This window comes from Urocitellus parryii, chromosome 3 (genome assembly GCF_045843805.1).
Source record: "Urocitellus parryii isolate mUroPar1 chromosome 3, mUroPar1.hap1, whole genome shotgun sequence".
NCBI classification, from domain to species: domain Eukaryota; kingdom Metazoa; phylum Chordata; class Mammalia; order Rodentia; family Sciuridae; genus Urocitellus; species Urocitellus parryii.
The window spans coordinates 59,552,973-59,571,292 of NC_135533.1; the positions used below are offsets into that span (position 1 = coordinate 59,552,973).

General features: G+C 40.0%; 1 protein-coding gene across 2 annotated transcripts in view; it reads right to left on the minus strand.

The window, feature by feature from the left end:
* The window catches only part of Magi2 (membrane associated guanylate kinase, WW and PDZ domain containing 2), a 1,291,542-nt gene that overhangs the window by 138,068 nt on the left and 1,135,154 nt on the right, over positions 1-18,320 (minus strand). For both annotated transcript variants that reach the window (XM_026384953.2, XM_026384952.2), the window contains 2 exons: positions 9,488-9,680; positions 2,873-3,121 (listed from right to left, as the gene is read on the minus strand). In XM_026384953.2, coding sequence (XP_026240738.1) covers positions 2,873-3,121; positions 9,488-9,680 — 442 coding nt within the window. The remainder of the gene's footprint in view (positions 1-2,872; positions 3,122-9,487; positions 9,681-18,320) is intronic.

Here is an 18,320-nt window from a genome sequence, read left to right on the forward strand (position 1 = left end):
TTCCCAGGAAGTCGGCCTAAGGGGAGGAGGCACTGGGCCTCCAAGATATGCCCATCTCCTGCCCAGATCTGGCTGCCCTAGGAGAGTGGGCAACTAATGGCTAAGAGACTGTGAGAACTTTGTGCTGCCAAGGAAAAGTGAGCTGGTGGAATGGGAGCAGAATCCTAGCAGGGATGGTGGTCTAGACAGGAGCATTGACATAGTGAGGGCTTATTCAAAGCCAGTGTCATTCTAAGAATTTCTACATGTGAATTCCTTTAACCTTCATCACAACCCCATGATATGGGGATTAAAATCATCTTTTCTTTACAAGCAAGGAAACTGAGGCCCAAAGAGGTCAGGTAACTTCCTCTAGGTCACCTGGTTAGTAAATGATGGATCCAGGTTTCAGATCCAGGCAGTATAATTGTAGCATCTGAGCTGTTAACTATGCTACTGTCTTGCCTAAATGTAATGGAGCACCAACCCAAGGCATCAGAGACCCTGTCGATCAGTGGGAAGGCTTCAGTAGCTACAGTAAACAAATAAAAAACAATGAACTGTTAGTGATCCATGGGCTAGGTTAAGACATCAAAAGAAAAATTCCAAGCCCTGGGAACAATCATGATTCCCAAGCACCTGAGGGCGTCACCCTGTGTCAGTCTCTAGAACCTAAGCTCCCTTGGTATTTTGACAGGGAATATGAGGCCCAAGGATGGCTCTCAGCATTTCTCTTCAAAATTAGAGATCAAAATCATTACAGAAGTTAAGTAGGAAAGAGCAGCAGCTCCAGCAATCTTTTAGGGGCTTGCTGCAAATTATGTGTTGTAAAAACAACAGGCCATCAGCATAATAGCTGCTTCTGCCACAGAGTCCGGGGCAACTTGCACTCCGAACTCCTTAAATTGAAAAGAAATAAATATGTGATAAAAGAAGCCATGAGATATCATGAACTAATAGAATATATTTCACTCTCCAGGGTGAGGTAAAATAGCGTCATTTGAAAGTGATTTGAGTTTTTTTTTTTTTTTTTTTTTTTTAAGGTCAATGTGTTATCACTTGGTAGGCAGAAAAATTCACACATTAATTGTAAGCATTAGACCTGCTGGGTTTTTTTCAAATGTATTTATGCAACACACACACATACACACACACACACACACACACACACACACACACACTCCCTTACACATTTAGAAAGAAAGCAATCACGTTTTAAATAAAGCTGAGACCTTAAATACATGCTTAACATTTTCACTGTGGTCGTATACTTTTTATTTTTATTCCAGTCCTCTAGGTATTCTGCCCCAATAAACAATTTGAATGACTGGAATAGCTACAAAAGCTCTCTGTGAATATTTTCCCCAAGTGTAAATTATTGGAAGGCTGTTTATATAATTCATGAAAATCTTTAGTCTCGTGTCCTTTTAATCTTGGTGAATCCATCGTGCTGACAGAATACTGCTTTTAGTCTATGCTTAAAGATTGAATTTATTTCTTCAGCTTATCATGAAGAAAAACAGAAATGAAATTGTACTTTCAGATGTATGTAATTTGGCTTCTGCACATATTTGCTGAGGTTTAACGCTTCTGTAGTTTTCTCTCTTGAATTTGTCAAGGCTCAAGCTAAATGGGGGCAGCTCTCTCCATGTAGTTCTGGTGGGGTTTTGACAACATTAACTTTAACATATCAAGTTCTTACTCATTCACAATAATTTCTTGAGTGTTGCTTAACACTCACACCTAACCCACACGTGCTGGGAACTACCACAATTAATAAGAATTTTAGGACAACAACATGGTGCAACTATTCTTACTTCTTCTTTTAATGCTCCTCTGTTCTGGTATTTCTAACCACAACATTTTGGGCTAAGTCCCTTTAGCATAAAAAATGACAAGCTGTTCTCTCCCCTTTCTGTCCTGCTGCTTGCTGGCTGCTGAGAGGGTTCTGGAATGTTGATGCCACAAGGAAAGCCATCAAGGAAGCTGCAGAGTGCACAGGGATGGATGATTGGGAGAGGAATGAGGTCTGTGTTATGTGTTGTACAGACTCACAGAACCTTGGAGTTGGAGGAAGCTCCAATGTCAAACCCATCTATTTCTCCTCTTGTCCAGTGCTATTACCTGAGGAGAGGGCTCCAGTACCTCTAGCCCCACAGGACTGTTTTCACAGCCTCCTGACTGTGTCCTGCGCTTCTACTCCTGCTCCCACTCCACCCCATTCCACCCTGATTTCATTTTCCAGGAGCAGCTGAACTCATCTTTCAAACACAATTCAGATTTCAGTCTACTGCTTAAAACCTTCTCGCCTACTCAGACTGCCACATAGACTTCGGACCGACAGTGTATGGAGTCTGCACTGCCTGAATTCTGCTTAATTCCATGTCTTGATCTCACACCACTCTCTTTGGCTCATGACACACAGTCACGCGAGGCTCATGTGTATTTCTTGAATACCAGGCTCCTTCCCACCTGAAGGCCTGGATCGCCCTCCCCCTCCATCTTCTGCATGTCTGCTCTCATTCTATGGAACAGCTTTCAATCAATAGAGAAGCTCAGGAAAAGGAGCACCCCCACCTTTCACAGCAACATGGCCACATCCCTCTGTTTCATTTTCTTCCAAACTGACAAATGAATGAAGTGGAGTCGAGGAGTTGGGGGATGCGGGGGTGGGGGGATTGGTTGTGGTGTTGCATGGTTTTTGAGGCAAAGTTCTGCAACGTTGGGCTCATCAGTGATAAGGATGGTTTAGGTTTATCTGCCCAGAGCCTGTGACTTTCAGACTCTTCAGTGTGTCTACAACCATCTTTTGATCTATTTGTCCATTATCTGTACCATTAGAACCAATAAAAACAAGACCCCTTTTTAAAATGCAGGCAAATCAGTCACTTACTTATAGTGGCTCCAGACTCAGGCCTGTTCAGGGAGCTGATGATGACAAAGCCGAAACCCTCGTTCTCTTTGCGGTGAATGACCACGTCACTGGTCTGCAGGCTGTGGGAGGCGAAGCCCTCAGGGGGAGAGGCATTGCTGCTGGGGGCCGCGTGGTTGCTGTTGGTGTAAGTTGCGTAGTCACTGCGTGGAGAGCTGTGGTGGGTTGACACAGAGCCTGGACTCCTCCCGTTCTCAGGGCAGGGCTCCCCTGGAACATATATGCGACACAGGAACTCAATTATTTAATAAAGGTCTTAAAGAATTCTATGTACTAGGCAGTGTCCTGGGCAGTGGCATAGTTACAAGACTGGTTGACTGGTCCTTGTTCCCCCAGATATGTGAACATTTGGAGGACTACAAAACTAGCTATGGAGCCTGCCAGGTCTTGGCCCAGTTCTGGCCTTCATAGAACACCACAGGGAAAACCCACCAACAGCCCTCTTGTTGTGGTTGCTTTGTATCTTCCTCTTGCTATGAATGCAGACCTTTGCAATAATGTTTATTTTTAGACATTGAGTTTCTTAGATGCATAATAATTGACCAAAGATGACCCCAAACCAAATAGAATCCTCAACTTTACTGCATATATGAACCACTTATAAGTATACCTTTAGGGCCCATCATGGAACATTTTTTTAATAGGTCTAAGGAAAATTAGGCACAGGGATCTGGGTCAAGTTTCAAGGCTTTTGAGTAATGGGGCTGTAGATGTTAAGTAGGGCTAACAACTCAGGAGATATCCACATAAAGTTCACTACCATTACTTTTTGAAGAGCCATAGTTCTATTTTATGGTATTCTGCTAGCCTAGAAGTGTTAATTCTCTTCGTGTGTCTGGAAATTATACTGCTTAAAGGCAGTCTGCATGTTTTTTTTTTTTTTTTGTATGCCCACCATACCTCAATAAAAATAGTTTAAAACAATTTAAAAAATAGATATTTTCATTTTGTAATAAAAGTAGTTTGTTCACTCTAGGATCAAATCGAATAATAATATCAGGCTAAGGGATTAGAAATTGTGAATTGCTATGGAGGTGTTGGAGATCTTGCTCATTTACACTCCATATTACAAAATATATCCTATTCCCACCAGATAAAACAAGCCAATACTTCCCCAAGAAAGCAGGCACATTTATGTGGCAGAGTGATAGAAAGTTGGCAGCCAAGAGAGGCTAGTTTTTGAAATGGAAGTTGATCTGCCATCCAGAAAGAATTTTGTCATTTTAATTTAACACTTAGGTATTGGCACTCTGATTAAAATAACTGAAGCAGGCACCTAGAATACTGTAATTAGAAATAGAACCGTTTCATTTCCTTCTTAAACTTTGATTAGTGTACTAAAAGATGTTTTTAAAACAGAGGAACAATAAGATGGAAATGATGACAATCAGTGATTCCTTTTTGGGTCTTTGGATGGTCTCTATAATTTAGAACACTGGAAGGTGTTTCATATGGCAAGTCAAAAATAATGAGCAAAATTTCCACTGAAGACTCTTCACTTTATAAGCTCCAATTCCATTCGTGCTCTTGTTTGGATCTGGGATGTCCTCCCAGAACCCATGTGTTAAAGTTAGTTAGTCCTTGTGCTATTTTGAAGTGATGAACATTTTAAGAGGTAGGGCCCAGTAGAAGGTCTAGCCATTGGTGATGTTCCCTTGAAATATAGTGGGATGCCAATCCCTCCACTCCCTTCTTTTTTACTCACTGGCCATCAGGTAAATGGTATTGATCTTCTATACACTCCTACCATGATGCGTTGCCATAAGTCCAAAGCAATAGAGTCAATGAGTTTGACTGAAACCCACAAAACTATGAACCAAAATAAACCTTTTCTCTTCATAAACTCATTTAACTCAGGTATTTGTTACTGTAATGTGAAGCTGACTAACACAATTCTGAAATGAAAAAGAGAAAAAGAACAGAGACTGACAGCATATTTATACTGATAACTAATAAAGGAGCTGCCTTTATTCTTATGTCTAGATTTTAAAAACTGTGTGACATCAATTTAAAATTCAAATAAATGAGCAACAATGCAAAATGTATTACTAAGTAACTAAAAAAAATTAAAATGTCATTAAAAATATATTAATTTCTTGTTTGTAATTATAGAATGGATGAGACCTAGGCTACTGTTATTATTATTTGATAAATTGATTTTTTCTTTAAGATTTAATTAATAAGGTTTTAACTTTAAAAAGATGCTCTTCGTTCATAAAAAATGTATTGTGGTCAGAAAAGAACAAAATGTCAATGTCAAAGCCTTTCCTTCTTTTTTAACTAAAATTTAAAATTTCTCCCTGTAAGATGTACTCTCCCTGGCAGAAAACATTATATCCAAAGACAAGCTGTTATTGTCTTGGCAAAGCACATGTCCTTTATCAGTCCTTGTGCAAGTTGGAAATAAAGTGATTAGAGATAGTTTGGAAGAAGAAAAACAAACAATTATTATGCTGCTACATTAAATTGAAAATCTCCTCAAGTTATTGGACCAAATCAGTAACTAAATGTCATAGGCAGTGACAAGAGAGATCTCATTTTCTGGCTGTCATATTTTAGGGTGTTGAGAGCAGTGGTTGTCAGTAAATCAGCAACAAAGAAAAATTATCTGTCTTTGCAGTAAATAGCTGGGAGTGGCTAAACCACAGGTTGTTGAGAGAGAAAGAAAATCACTGACTATGTCAATGTGAATGATCCTGGTAAGTGGAAGAGTCCAATACAGGAGAAGAAGTCTTCTCTATTGTTTTTGAACTCCTCTTTCAACATCTAGGAAAAAGAGTTCTTTATCATTAGCAAAGTAAGTGTATTTTAAACCAGGAAGTTAAGAACATTTCCAAGTTCTTTTTGGCTTGTCCTGGGTTCCTGGCTTTTGAAAACTGGTAGCGTGACTATCTTTAAGGGACACCAAACACCATTTTCATTCATCTGGTTCTGGATCTTCTTTCTAACAATCCTTGCTGGTATAGGGAACCAATACTATTGTTTTAGAACAATATAGAAAATGTCATAAACTAGCTAAATACTATATGCATTTAAAAAAAAACACATGAATTTCCAAGATCCCTGTTGGACTCTCCTGACTCATTCACAAATGGATGTACAGAATTCAGTTACTTAATATTTACTGAAAGTCAAACAATTACTTTTTTGGTTGAACTTCTGTTTGTTCCCACCAGTGACACTGGAAATCATCACTGTGCTGACTGGGAGAGGCTCTCCTGTCCTCCTGAAGGACTATAGCACTTCAGATGGGCAGATCTTGCCTTCAGGCTTGGCTGAGGCAATGGGGCATGTGTGTAGACAGAGCTTGAATAAGTGGGCTGGGTGTCCACATGCATGTGCACCAGGACCTCCAGTACCTCATGGAGCAGGGGTGGCCCAGGATGTGGCCCTGCAAATGGCCACGGCTGACCTTCTGTGGCATTTGTGTGAGCACTTCTGGTTCATACTCGTCAAGATAGACACCTTACTGAAATGGGTGACATGCTCATAGACAAAGGACAATGGAAGGCATTTAGAAGGGACAAAGCATAGGAAGCAGGGCCAGGGAATGCACTGTCACCTGAAATACTGGCTGAACTTTTCACTCTGCTTCCAAGAAATCCTTTCCTTTTTCAGCATCCGGCCAAGAAATAGACTTCCCTTTAGGTGTCAGAGAGAGATGCTGAAAGCTTTCAGAGGGGCTGTAACATGTTTTGATTAAGCCATTCGACTTTCACCTTCTAGATTTACATTTTAGGAAATTCTTCAGACACTATCCTCTCAAACAAATGGTGTGTACTCAAAATAATTTCATTAGGCTAATCATCTCAAAGCTAAGCTTTAAACATATCAACATTTATACTTTCAGTATAATAATTAAAGCCACTTTTCCACTATCCTTGAGAAAAAAATATAGCTATTTTTGGAGTGGGTGGCAAACTAATTCAAGGTGCAAGAGCTATACTACAATTATCTGGTAAAAAAAAAATTGGAGGCACTACTGAATAGTTGGTTCCCTTACTCAACAATTTCTCACTTTGGGGGATCTAGCTTGACATTGCTTAACTGAAAACTTTGCCCTTCTATCTGCAATGTGTACTTTTAAAATAATTTAATATTTGGAATTGTCTTTGGGGTTATTTTAATTTTCCCCCCCAATGTTACTAACCTGTCTTTGTCTCATTGTGAATGTGTTCTTTTTCTGGAGCATCAGTTAAGAAGCCAATGCCCTCTGCCTTTGGAGATGGGGCAGGGCATTTGTACATGCTAAGGCTAGGATAAGCCTGAAGGGGGTAATCTTCAGAACTTCTCTCAGCCCCAGCCCTTCATGCATCATACTGCCACTCCTTAATGTGAGAAGGTGGCAGCAATACCCTCTTCCTGTCTTTCTGTTTCTGTCTAAGCTGATTGCTGACTTCTCTTTAGCTTGGAGCCATCCTATCGGAAGCCAGGCTTGCACCTCCTGCTGCTTTGTTTAGGGAATCAAAATAACAACAACAATGGTAACAATTCTCGAAAAGGCATCTCCATCATCATATCCATTTGTAGTTATCCTTTCTCTGTGAAGAAATGGCAGCCATAAAAAAAGTCATCCTCCTCTGATTTTTAAATCTCGTCCATTCTTTTTTTTGGGGGGCATTTACTTTTGCTCTCAAAGTATCCTTTGCTAAACTTAATCATTCTCAACACTGATGAAGCTTTCAAGGAAGAGTGGGCTGAATTAACTTGGAAACTCTCCTGGTGTGAACGAGCAGTCTACAGCAGAACATTTTCAAAAATTAAATGCACTTGAAATGCACTCAAAAGCCTAACAGAATAAAGTTGGTAAAAACTGCAGCAAAGAGCATCTTTACGGAAGTCACATGATCCACAAATTGCAAGGATACATTTGTGTAGCATTTGGCATATACTCCAACAGCTTGGGTTGATTAGAACAAAATTTAATTTGCAATAATCAGCCAGTGGCAAGGGGAGCATGAAATTATGTTGGTACATTGGTTTTGCACTTTGCTGTATATTTCCTTGTAAATCAGGTATCTTTTTAATTTATCTCTAGGTTACAGAACATATAGCGCAGCAAACTTTTTATTAAAAATCACTCTGCAGGGAGAGAGACAGTTAAATGTTAACCAAGGAAACACAGTCTTCCTCCTGGCATCTCGCCCAAGGATAAGGCATAACTCAAGGTGTTTTACTTCTTTGGGTCAGGTGGTATGCCATGAATTCCTAAAGACAAATGGCAACTCTTAGTAAAACCTCCATACAATATAAAATATATAGCAGTCTCTACTGGTGAGGGCTGACAATTCTTTTGACTTGTGCTTTTAAATGATTGCCCTTGTTCAAAGTCTAGTTTCTAGAGGATTCAAAAAGAAAAAATATTTAGTCTCATAAATCATGCATTCTCTAGTCATTCACAACCTGCGATTAGCAGGTGGCCCTTGTTTTTTTATTTCAATGTTATATAAAAGCACATTTAAAAGTCTCCTTAGGTTAGGGAGTGATATTCATTAAAGGTTTGCCTTTGAATTCGATAGGGTAGGGATGCTGTCTGAAAGTGGGAAGGGGGCCTGAAAGTGGCATAAGGAAATAAGCCTTGGCCTAGAGGTAAGACTTCAATTCCATGTGGTTACCAACTCATTGAAGCCACCAACCCTCTGGGCCTGAGTCTCCTAATCTGTAATGAGAAGAAGCCATGAAGGTCCCTCCTAATTCTAGAACTGGATTAGTCTGTATGGGGGATGGTCAAGGGGTTGAACAGAGAGGCCAGCAGGCCCCTGGCACAGAGGTGACAGAGAAACATCATTGGAGTTGCTGCTTCAGTGATTCACTAGACAAGGAATGGGCGGTTCTTATGGAAGATCCATAACCCCAGAGTTATTCAATGTTCATATTACAAAAACAATATGGTGCCTATAATAGACATATCCTGTCAGCATATAAATCTTTTTGGGGGGTTTAGATAGTGATGAGAAGTAAATTAGATCACATTATGAATATGCAGTCTGACTTTTAAAAGTTGTCTTTGGTGAATTCTTTTATGAAGCTAAGAAATGGTTGTGAAGGGAATAATTACTCTAATTTATCTGTTTCATAAGTTTGGAGCCATATGAATTATGTTTTCTCAGAGTGAGAGCTGTATTTTTCAACACAGGCTAACAGTTTTATTGTTACCTTTTATCAGACTCTACAATGAAAGCTAATTTTCCGTCCTGGTTTCCTTATTATGGCACCAAAATTCAGTAGTTCTTTGTTTGTAAATACAATGAGGAACATTTTCCAAAGGCTTATTTTCCATTATTATAATGTTCTTCTTATAACTAGCATGTACCAAAGACCAAAGAGCATACATATCTTAAAATAGCTCTGGGCTTTGCTAGAATTTTTTAATGACTACATTTAAAATGTAGGTCTCAAAGACTATTTGGATTTTTGTACTAGTGTACTTTCAAAATCATAGTTGCCTTTAGACTATCTGGGTTGTTTTCATTCTCATGTAATACAGAAAGTGCTTTAAAGGTCTGTTTCAAGTGTTCCTATAAAAGCATCTCACCACCTAAGCTCCAACTCTTACTGCCGGCTAGAGGTACCTACCTCCACATAGCACCTTTCTTCTCACAGTGAGGTTAACCTGCCCATTGCGGGCTGCGTGGTGCATGAGGTCAATGACATAGCGGTGGGTCTTGCCAGCCACTGGAATCCCATCGACATAGACGAGCTCATCTCCTGGGTGTAGGCGGCCGTCTCTGTCGGCTGAGCCCATGGCAATGACAGCTCCAATCAAAATCTAGAAAAGCAGTGAGAAGGAAGGGACATTCACATTTCAAACATATGTGTGAATGTGTGTGTGTGTGTGTGTGTGTGTGTGTGTGTGTGTGTGTGTAATTGAAAAACAAGAGCCTGGAAGGATGCTCTGTTGATTCTTTGAGGTTGCTTACTTCTAGAGAAATAAATGTTTGGAACTTACAGCTCATTGCCATAAAGTTTAGGGACACCTACCTCCTGGCTCATAAGTGTTCCCCCTTAGGAAAAATTCCAACTTAAGATAATGATGCTAATTGGCCAGCACACATGAATTCTGCATTGAAATGAGGTGGGGATCGAATCCTGGCTCCAGTTCTTATTTGTGTGAACTTGGGCAAGGCTTCTTAACCTCTGTGAGCCTCAGTTTCTTTACTTGTAAAATGAGGAAAATAATAATAGGACCTATTTCGCAGGGATATTGAGAGAATTGAATGAAATTATGCATGCAAAGCATTGAACCTTTTTCTAGGCACATAGTGAGTGCTCAAAAAATGTCAAGGGGAATTCAGCTGTTGTACATTATTAAACTCTGAAGGTTCAAAGTTCTCTTTTTTAAAAAAGTTGGCTTTGCTTTGCTGGAGGTTAAGGAGAAAACAAAACAGAGCAAAACAAAACTCATAGATGATGTCTTTTTCTGTCCAGTTGAGTTACTCAAAAAACAAAACAAAACAAAACAAAACAAACAAACAAACAAACAAAAAAAAAACAGTCAAATCTTCTCTAGATTCCGTTCCTGTGAATGTTTCCTAAGCACAAAGGACCTTCCCAGTTCTGCCTGCCCCCGGAGTGCTTGTGCTGGGTCAAGGCACATTGTGCCAGGAAACGAGGAGGAACATATCCGGAAACTGTGGATATTGTTATAATTCTCTCAACTAGACACTTGGATGAGAGGAAATGAATAAGGTTTCCCACACCCCATTAAAAACATTCAATTTGGAGCCCATTAGCAAGGCCTTTTCTGTCTCAGAAGAAAGAAAATAGTACCAAACATTTTAGTTTGCTGTTTAACCTTCAAATAATTTTTCCAACTCTTGAATGATGTTTGTTTGTTTTTTTCCTTTTTCTTTTGTCTGTGGCTGAGCCACACAGTATTTGAAGACAGTGGTTACTATTAGCCTGATAATACCACAGAGGCCTTCCTCCAGGTTTAAAATCCTTACGAAGTGACACTTGCTCATAGGTTGATTTCTTTCAGGCATAATACATTCTTTCAAGTCCTGGACCTCTGGGTTCTAGCTAGCTTGCTCCACCTTGACCTGGAGGCCTTCCGAGTCTTCAGGCTTGGCAGTGGAACGCCTCCTTCCTAGCTGGTCACGACGTTGCTCATGGTAGCTGGAGCATGGCAACCAAATCCGAATGGCCAGGACTTATGAGGTCTACTATGAGGGACACCGCCACCTGGTCCCATTGTGTAGTTGTCTTTCTCTAGAGGAACAACAATTCCAAGCACTCCTGCTGCTTTCCCCCTACACCTGAGGGGTGGGGAACAGATTTGCTTTAGTGTTAAACACTAGTGTTCGGAGGAGTGTTCAGGATTGCTGTCACAGGAAAGGCCTTGCATCTCCTGCCTTGGACTGGCTGCACAGTGTGGTTCTTTAGTCCAGAAGTTGGGCATGCTTCCGACAGTCTCCATTTTCCCTTTTTGTCATGCCAACCTGAATTTATGAATTTCTTTCAAAGACGTTCTAATCTGTCCTTCAAAAGGCTCAACCCACTGTGGAGTATTTCAAAGACTTTATATGTGCTTTGTGCAAAATCCAGTTAATATGAATGTTTATATTTCTCGACTGCCCCCATGAAAAGCCGCTTTAAGTTGGGTTAGCCCAAAGAAAATGCTTCAACCTTTAGATTTCCTTATACTTCAGTATAAGGGTTTATATAGCTAGTTATAGGAAAAAAAGTGGTTTGTGAATTTCTTGGCTGATTAATTATCAATTTTGAGATATAGTTCCGATTTACCTAATGAAAGTGAAACAAAAAATAGGGGTTACAACTAAGAGGGCCATAGCGGTAAATGGGTTCTGTATGAAAATAATAAAGGCAAATATTCATATTGAAACATTCCTATTCCTGCTATAGGAAAAGAGCAAAGATACACAAGTACTCTTGAAGTTACATTCTGTGCTAACAATTTAACATCATTCATTGAAAGATCCCAGAAAAACATCTGCTTTCCTGACATATGGCTATGAAATGAGATACTCTCATCATTAATTCACTTATTCAACAAATATTCATTGAGCCTAAGGATACTTTTAAATGCTTGAAATCCATCAGTGAGCAATAAACAAAAATCCTTGCCCTACAGAGCTTCAATTCTAGTGGGCATATTATCAATAAAGGTGTAAATTACATAGTATGCAGGAAGCCATGCAAAAATAGAGCAAGGTGTATAGGGAGATGTCAGTCATGTGGCCAAGGTTCTTTTGAGTAGGCAACATTGAGAAATTGACATTTGAGCTAAGAGTGAAGTTCACTGGATTCACTTTATAAAAGCTTGAAGCTTTAATCTTTCAAATCCTCCTTTGTTGTCTCAGATTTTATAGATTTCTAAACAGTACATTCTATTAATACTTCAACTGAGAATCTAAAGCAAAAAATTCAACACAATAATTTATTATTCAGTATTGCATAATTATTACATATTATTGTATAATTGCATAATTTATTCTCTATCTGTTTTCAAAAAAAGGTTGTTATAGTTATTAAAAAAAACTCAAACTAAGCCTGGTACAGTGGGTAGGCATGAGAGGTGCTTGTCCATTAGCTGTACTGCACTCACTATATCACCAAGGGTCTGGGCATTCCCACCTGGTCCAGTGGTCATAGGATCTGTGGTTTCACTGGTCACATCTCAGGCCTACTGAGAGATTATCCTCAGGCACATGGCCTTGGAGAACTCATGCGCCACCCATCAGAAGCTGCTGCTTTTGCTGGGTAGAGGCTGACTACTCATAGTGGTACTACTTCCAGATCTCATGCAGCAATGACACCTCAGCTGGTGGCAATTTTGTATCTCTGTGATTGGATTTCATTGCTGACACAGTGATAGCTCTATGTGCATAATGAGGAAGAAAACATAACTTTTTTTTTTAAAAAACTTCAAATATGATTTGTTCACTTGACAACTCTATTATTTCCCATTTGCCCCTTTAACTGAAGGACTGGATAATTTGTGATTCCTTCTTTCCCTGTAACTCAGGTTGGCTTCCCAGGATATATGCTATCATGTTCACTTAAGCTCTTGAGAACAAGCTCTGGGATATCTGAACCTTCAAGTTGGTGGTTCTCAAACTTTTGGGTGTACAGGAATCACCTGGTAAACTTGTCAAAAACAGTTCTGTACCCATCATCAGGAGTCTGATTCTGTAGACTCGGGGTGTGGCCTGAGATTCTGACTGTTTAATAAGCCCCCAGGAATTTTGGATGCTGCTGGTTCATGGATTAATCACACTTTGAGTATCAAGGTTTGGGCCATTCTTATTTGTCCCAATAGCCAAAGGTTCTATGGCCTCACTGGTCACTCCCAAGTTCACTGAGAGACTCTCCCTGAGCTCCCTGACCTGTGGCAATGATCACTGTCCAGGTCTGCTGAAAGGGGCTGGTTCCCTTACCCACCGAGTCACATCTTCTTCCTGGTCTTGCTGACTCTTGGCCACACTGTCACTTCTCTACAACATCCTGATGGCTCTGGTCCTGAAGGAAGAGCTTTGTAGCCAAACAGATCAACAAAGATTGTGTGTCCCCACAACTGATCTATGGCCCTTGTCTTTCCAAATGCCTCCCCTAAACAAACAAAAACCACCAAACAAATAAAGGCACAGAACAACTCTATAATTCTACTTTATCTCAGGCTCTGAGGACGCAGAACAAAATAAAGCATTTGACGTGAAATAATAGTAATTCACATTCAAGTGGCTGATACCCCAGTGAGCCAGGGAAAAGACTAATGCTAAAAAGAAAACAAAAACAAAAACAAGAAACAAATAAGACCCAAAGCCCTCTCTCCAGGCCTTTTAATTCCTTTAATTCTTTCCTCACTACCCGTCCAATGTTACTCAACACCAGAAGATCTGCTCTGCAGTTAACTGTGGCTGGGACAATTTGCCACTGTGGCAAACGTTTGTTTGGAAAGTTCTTCATGAATTTGCATGGGATTCCTGATGCCAGGAATAGGTCCATCATCTCTTTCTTTGAATGGTTTTTCTCCACATAGGCCTTTCTCCATTGTAGTGTTTTTCTAGATCTTTCCATCTTGATGCTTTTCCATCTCTTTCCAACTTGCAGCTGGAAATCCCATTTTTTGTTCTTTTCTTGTATTTTTTTAAAAAAAATTCTTTCTATTTCTATTGTTATTTAACTGTGAAAAGTATTTCCTTTTGCAGGAAAAATGTCTATATGCATTGTTTGAGCTGGAATCCTGCTGTTCATTGTTTGCGGAGAGACTTGTCCTGTTTAATGCACACCCTGGGATGTCAATTTCATTTCATATACATGGAGGCAGAAACCTGTTTGATGTTACCTATGAGACCTCCTGTGGTTGGAAACCTAATCACCCTATACGCCTCTCCCTTTGTAGCACACCAGCAATTAAATCAGGTGAGTGTACTCAGTGTGTGTGTCATCTCTGGGCTTAGAATGTGGGAAAACAGGAAGGAGAGGAAGATGAGAGGTCTTTATAGTCGACTCCCTCTTCCTGACATGGTGGTTCTGAGGTGCCATGTTCTGGTTTTCAAGGCTCATTTTGTGGCTTTGCTTGTGTCACAGAGATTTATGCTTCTACTTTATGGCTTAAGTGTCAAAACTGTAACTTGCCATGGGAGCGTGTCATAAGTCATTCAAATGAAGGAATAAACTGGAATAAACCTAAATAAACACAATAAGGATAACCAGAAATCCATGTCATCAGAGGAGGCTTATCATAAATACTTAAAGACTACCTACTGAAGGGGAGAAAGGACTTAGGAACACAAAGCCAATATTCAGAAAGGTTGAGAATTTGGAAACTTGTGTCCAAACCAGGCGGAAAGATGTTCTGAGGCTGAGTGGATGACCATGGCTGCATTGCTTCATTTTGAGCAATGTGTGTTCCAATTGGGTGACAATTCTCTGGCTTTTGTGACATGTAGTGTTGCAGGACCTGTCTTTTCTTAAGCTAGCCAGGGCTATGCTCTTCCCATGACTCAGTCAGGCAAGCCCTTCTACTTCTGGTAGAGGGTGGTTAACTGAAGATACTATTGACTGAATGGAATGCCGGGTTACTCCCCAAACAAACAAAGCATGAGCTAGCAAAGTAAAAATTTCACATTTTAATGACTGTATTAATGGAAGGAGTTGTAACTTCGTTGCTTTGCGTTATATTTGTTTTACAGGTTAGTGTTTTATTTGTATTTGTATATGGGAAATGGGACCTGACAATATTTTCAGGACTCAGAGCCTGTGAAAATTATGATCTGGACCTGGTTGTAGACTCACATGGCATAATATATGCACCTTTCCAATTTCTTTCAATCCAATCCTTCAGGATGGGAGTCTCAAAGAGAGTAGGTAAATTGAGCAACATTGGCATTAAGGGGAGTGGGGTGGGAACTGTGGCCATGTGGCCAGGTCTAAAAGGGAGTGCTTAGTTTAGGCAGAGCCTAGAGGACACAGAAGCCAGAGAAAGTATGAACTTCAGACCATTATTTGTTCTGAGAAGCTCAGGTGACAGTTCTGTCTTGGTAAAAAGCAGTTTTTAAACACTCCATTTAACAAGTATGTGTTGCATCAGGCTCTGTGTGAGATGTGGAAAACACACACACACACACACACACACACACACACACACACACACTATTTCTCCACAGTTCTTGCTTTCAAGAAACTCACAGATTGGTATGAAGAAAAAAGCATGTCCGGTCAGTGTATTCTGGAATACACAAAAGAACTTATCTTTTTGGTAAAAACTCGTTAGGTTGATCAGTTTGAGGTATTATGTTAGCACAATGGGTCTATTTCAATTTACTCTTAAATGCCCCATAATTGTTGTAGCTAGTGCTAAACATACTAGCTAAAGGATCCCACAGATTCATCCAAAATAGTATAAAAATACCTTACAGTTATATTTTATTTGAAGCATGGTTTAATTTTGTTTCATTCACTTGGTATCTTTAAAGCCTATGGTTTTGTAATAAAGAATCTGGCCTCAGTCTAAAGAGAAGTCTGGTCATTGTTTCTGGTTTTTGGAAGGTAACCTCCAGAGCCTTGGAATAGGAAGGTGTTTGCTGTCTATGGTAAGCCCCTTAGACCACACTTGGTAGTTTAGCTGAAGGAGGTGACTCAGGATGGGGCCAGTCATACCATTAGTCTTAACAGAAAGACCAACCACGAAAGACAAGCATGACTTCTTAGAGAAGAGTGGGCTAGGGACTGACCTCAGTGGGCAATAAATGATTCCATCAATAATGCCCATGTAATTAAACTCCAATAAAAACTCTGGACACCAAAGTTTGGACAAGCTTTGTCCAAACAACAATCCCTGGTTGGAAATCCTTGGTGGGTCCATACTAGAAGAAAAGATGTCCCTGGGGATGGGGGAAGCTTTATATTTGAAATCTTTCTAGAGTTTGTCCAATGCATCTCTTCTCTGTTTTTTTTTCCTAATTTGTATCCTTTCCCTAAAATAAAACTAATTATAAGCCTAACACTTTTTTTTTTTTTTTTTTTGAGTTGTGAGTTGTTCTAGTGAATTGACAAACTAGAGCAAGGCTGTGTAAGTTCAGCACAAAGTGAACCTACTTCACAGCAGGCACCCCCAGGGGCCTTAGACTGACCCACTTCTCCCTTTTACTTGCTTGTAGCTTTCAAGAATAATTATAGAACATTCTGAGAATGCAACATCCTGAGAGAAGGAGGAGATGGAAAACCCTGAGCTCTATTCTAGTTTCTGATAGAGACAGGGCCCATCCTTCAATGCTTTACTTCAGATAGTCATACTACTTCAGGGCATCAAACCCACAATGGACTGCTTTTGGAATTCCTCATCTCTGATAGCAGTGAGCAATGAACAGTTGAGACTCCATCTGTCCTGGGAAGATTTCTTGAGCCCTAGGGGATCAGCCCACTATGAATCTCGGCTGCTGCTGTCCCTGGCTTCTGATCTCTAAGTAACACACCTACTTTGTGTAGCTTCTTCATCCTACATCATGTATGGATGTTCTTCCTCACTGGACTCAGCAAGTTGGTGACCAGTACATGGTGAACCTACTTCACAGCAGGAACCCCCGAGACTATGGCTTTGGTGAGAGTGTGGATAGTTTGTAGAGTTCCCATAGACTATGAAGTTTAGCAAACTTGTTTTAGTTGATGTCAGGAATCTTGGGCAGATGTGTCAATGTGAAGGACTGACCGGAGGACCTTGAGTTTGGCTAACTCTGGACACTGGTACATTCGTCAGTGATGGAGTACTAAATAAAAGAGGAAGATGAAGTGCCTTCTCAGAAGGAGTTTAATATTTTGCTGATCAAATGAAATAGGCAGACACATGAAGATATTAGACAGCAATTCTATAGGAAGCTAGGTCAGATGAATATTCTGTGGCAGCCAGGAGGTTTGGGGGTATAAATTGATGTGTTAAATGTTTACACATATGAAAGTATTTATGAAGGTACCTCATAATATTTTCAGTTCTACACATAGAAAATAATATGAGCTATAGAGAGGAATGAGGTTGGAGGGCTGACTAGGTGACTGAGGATCCCAGATAAACTCAGAATTAGGGGACAAAGGGAGAAAGGACTGAAGCTGTGAAGAAGAGTCAGATGAAACTGAGACTCATTTCTACTACCTGTGACACAAGATCCTTAACTGAGTCCCTTCATACATTTAAGCCTCAAGTTACTTGAGCCCTATATATTTACCTCTGCATTCCCTCTCCTTCCAAAACACTCAGGAAAATCTTGCCAATCCTTGGAAAATGCACGTTTACATCTTCTTTGGCAGCTGAGGATTCAGTGATGCGCTGGTGTAATGTTGCTAAATTTTATCTCCAGGAATTAGGAAATATTTTTTCCCCCCTGAGTGTCCCCATTCTTGGAGTTCAAGATCAGCTTCCTAAAGTTTGTCATAAGAGACAACAGTCATCTAGTCCAACTCTTCTTGCAGGGCCAAGGAATCCTCTCCAGGTTCCTCTCAGGTTGTTGATTTCTGCTTAAATACTTCTGGTGTGAAGGAGCTCACTCTTTATCAATGTAATCTACTTGATTTGGGGACAGTTTTAATCATTATGGATCCCTTTTATGCCCATCAGTTTTATTTTTGTTTTTGAGAAAGAGAAAGTTGATGACAATAAACATTTATTCAGCATTTATTCTGATCCAGTCACATACCAAGAGCTTTAATGTATGCTATCTTTATTGCTTCAAGCCACTCCACAGTGGAAATAGGAGAAAGTTTCCTGTTAGCCTCATCTTGCAGGTAAGGAGACTGAGGCTTAGAGTTTAAGTGCCTTGTAAGGATGGGGTGCAGGTACTAGAGCAGGAATGGGTTACTGAGATCTGACTGAACAGCTGTCTCTTCATTTATTCTACAATACATCTAAGATAAACTCAAGATCTTTTACATTGAGTGTTTTATAGTTGATATT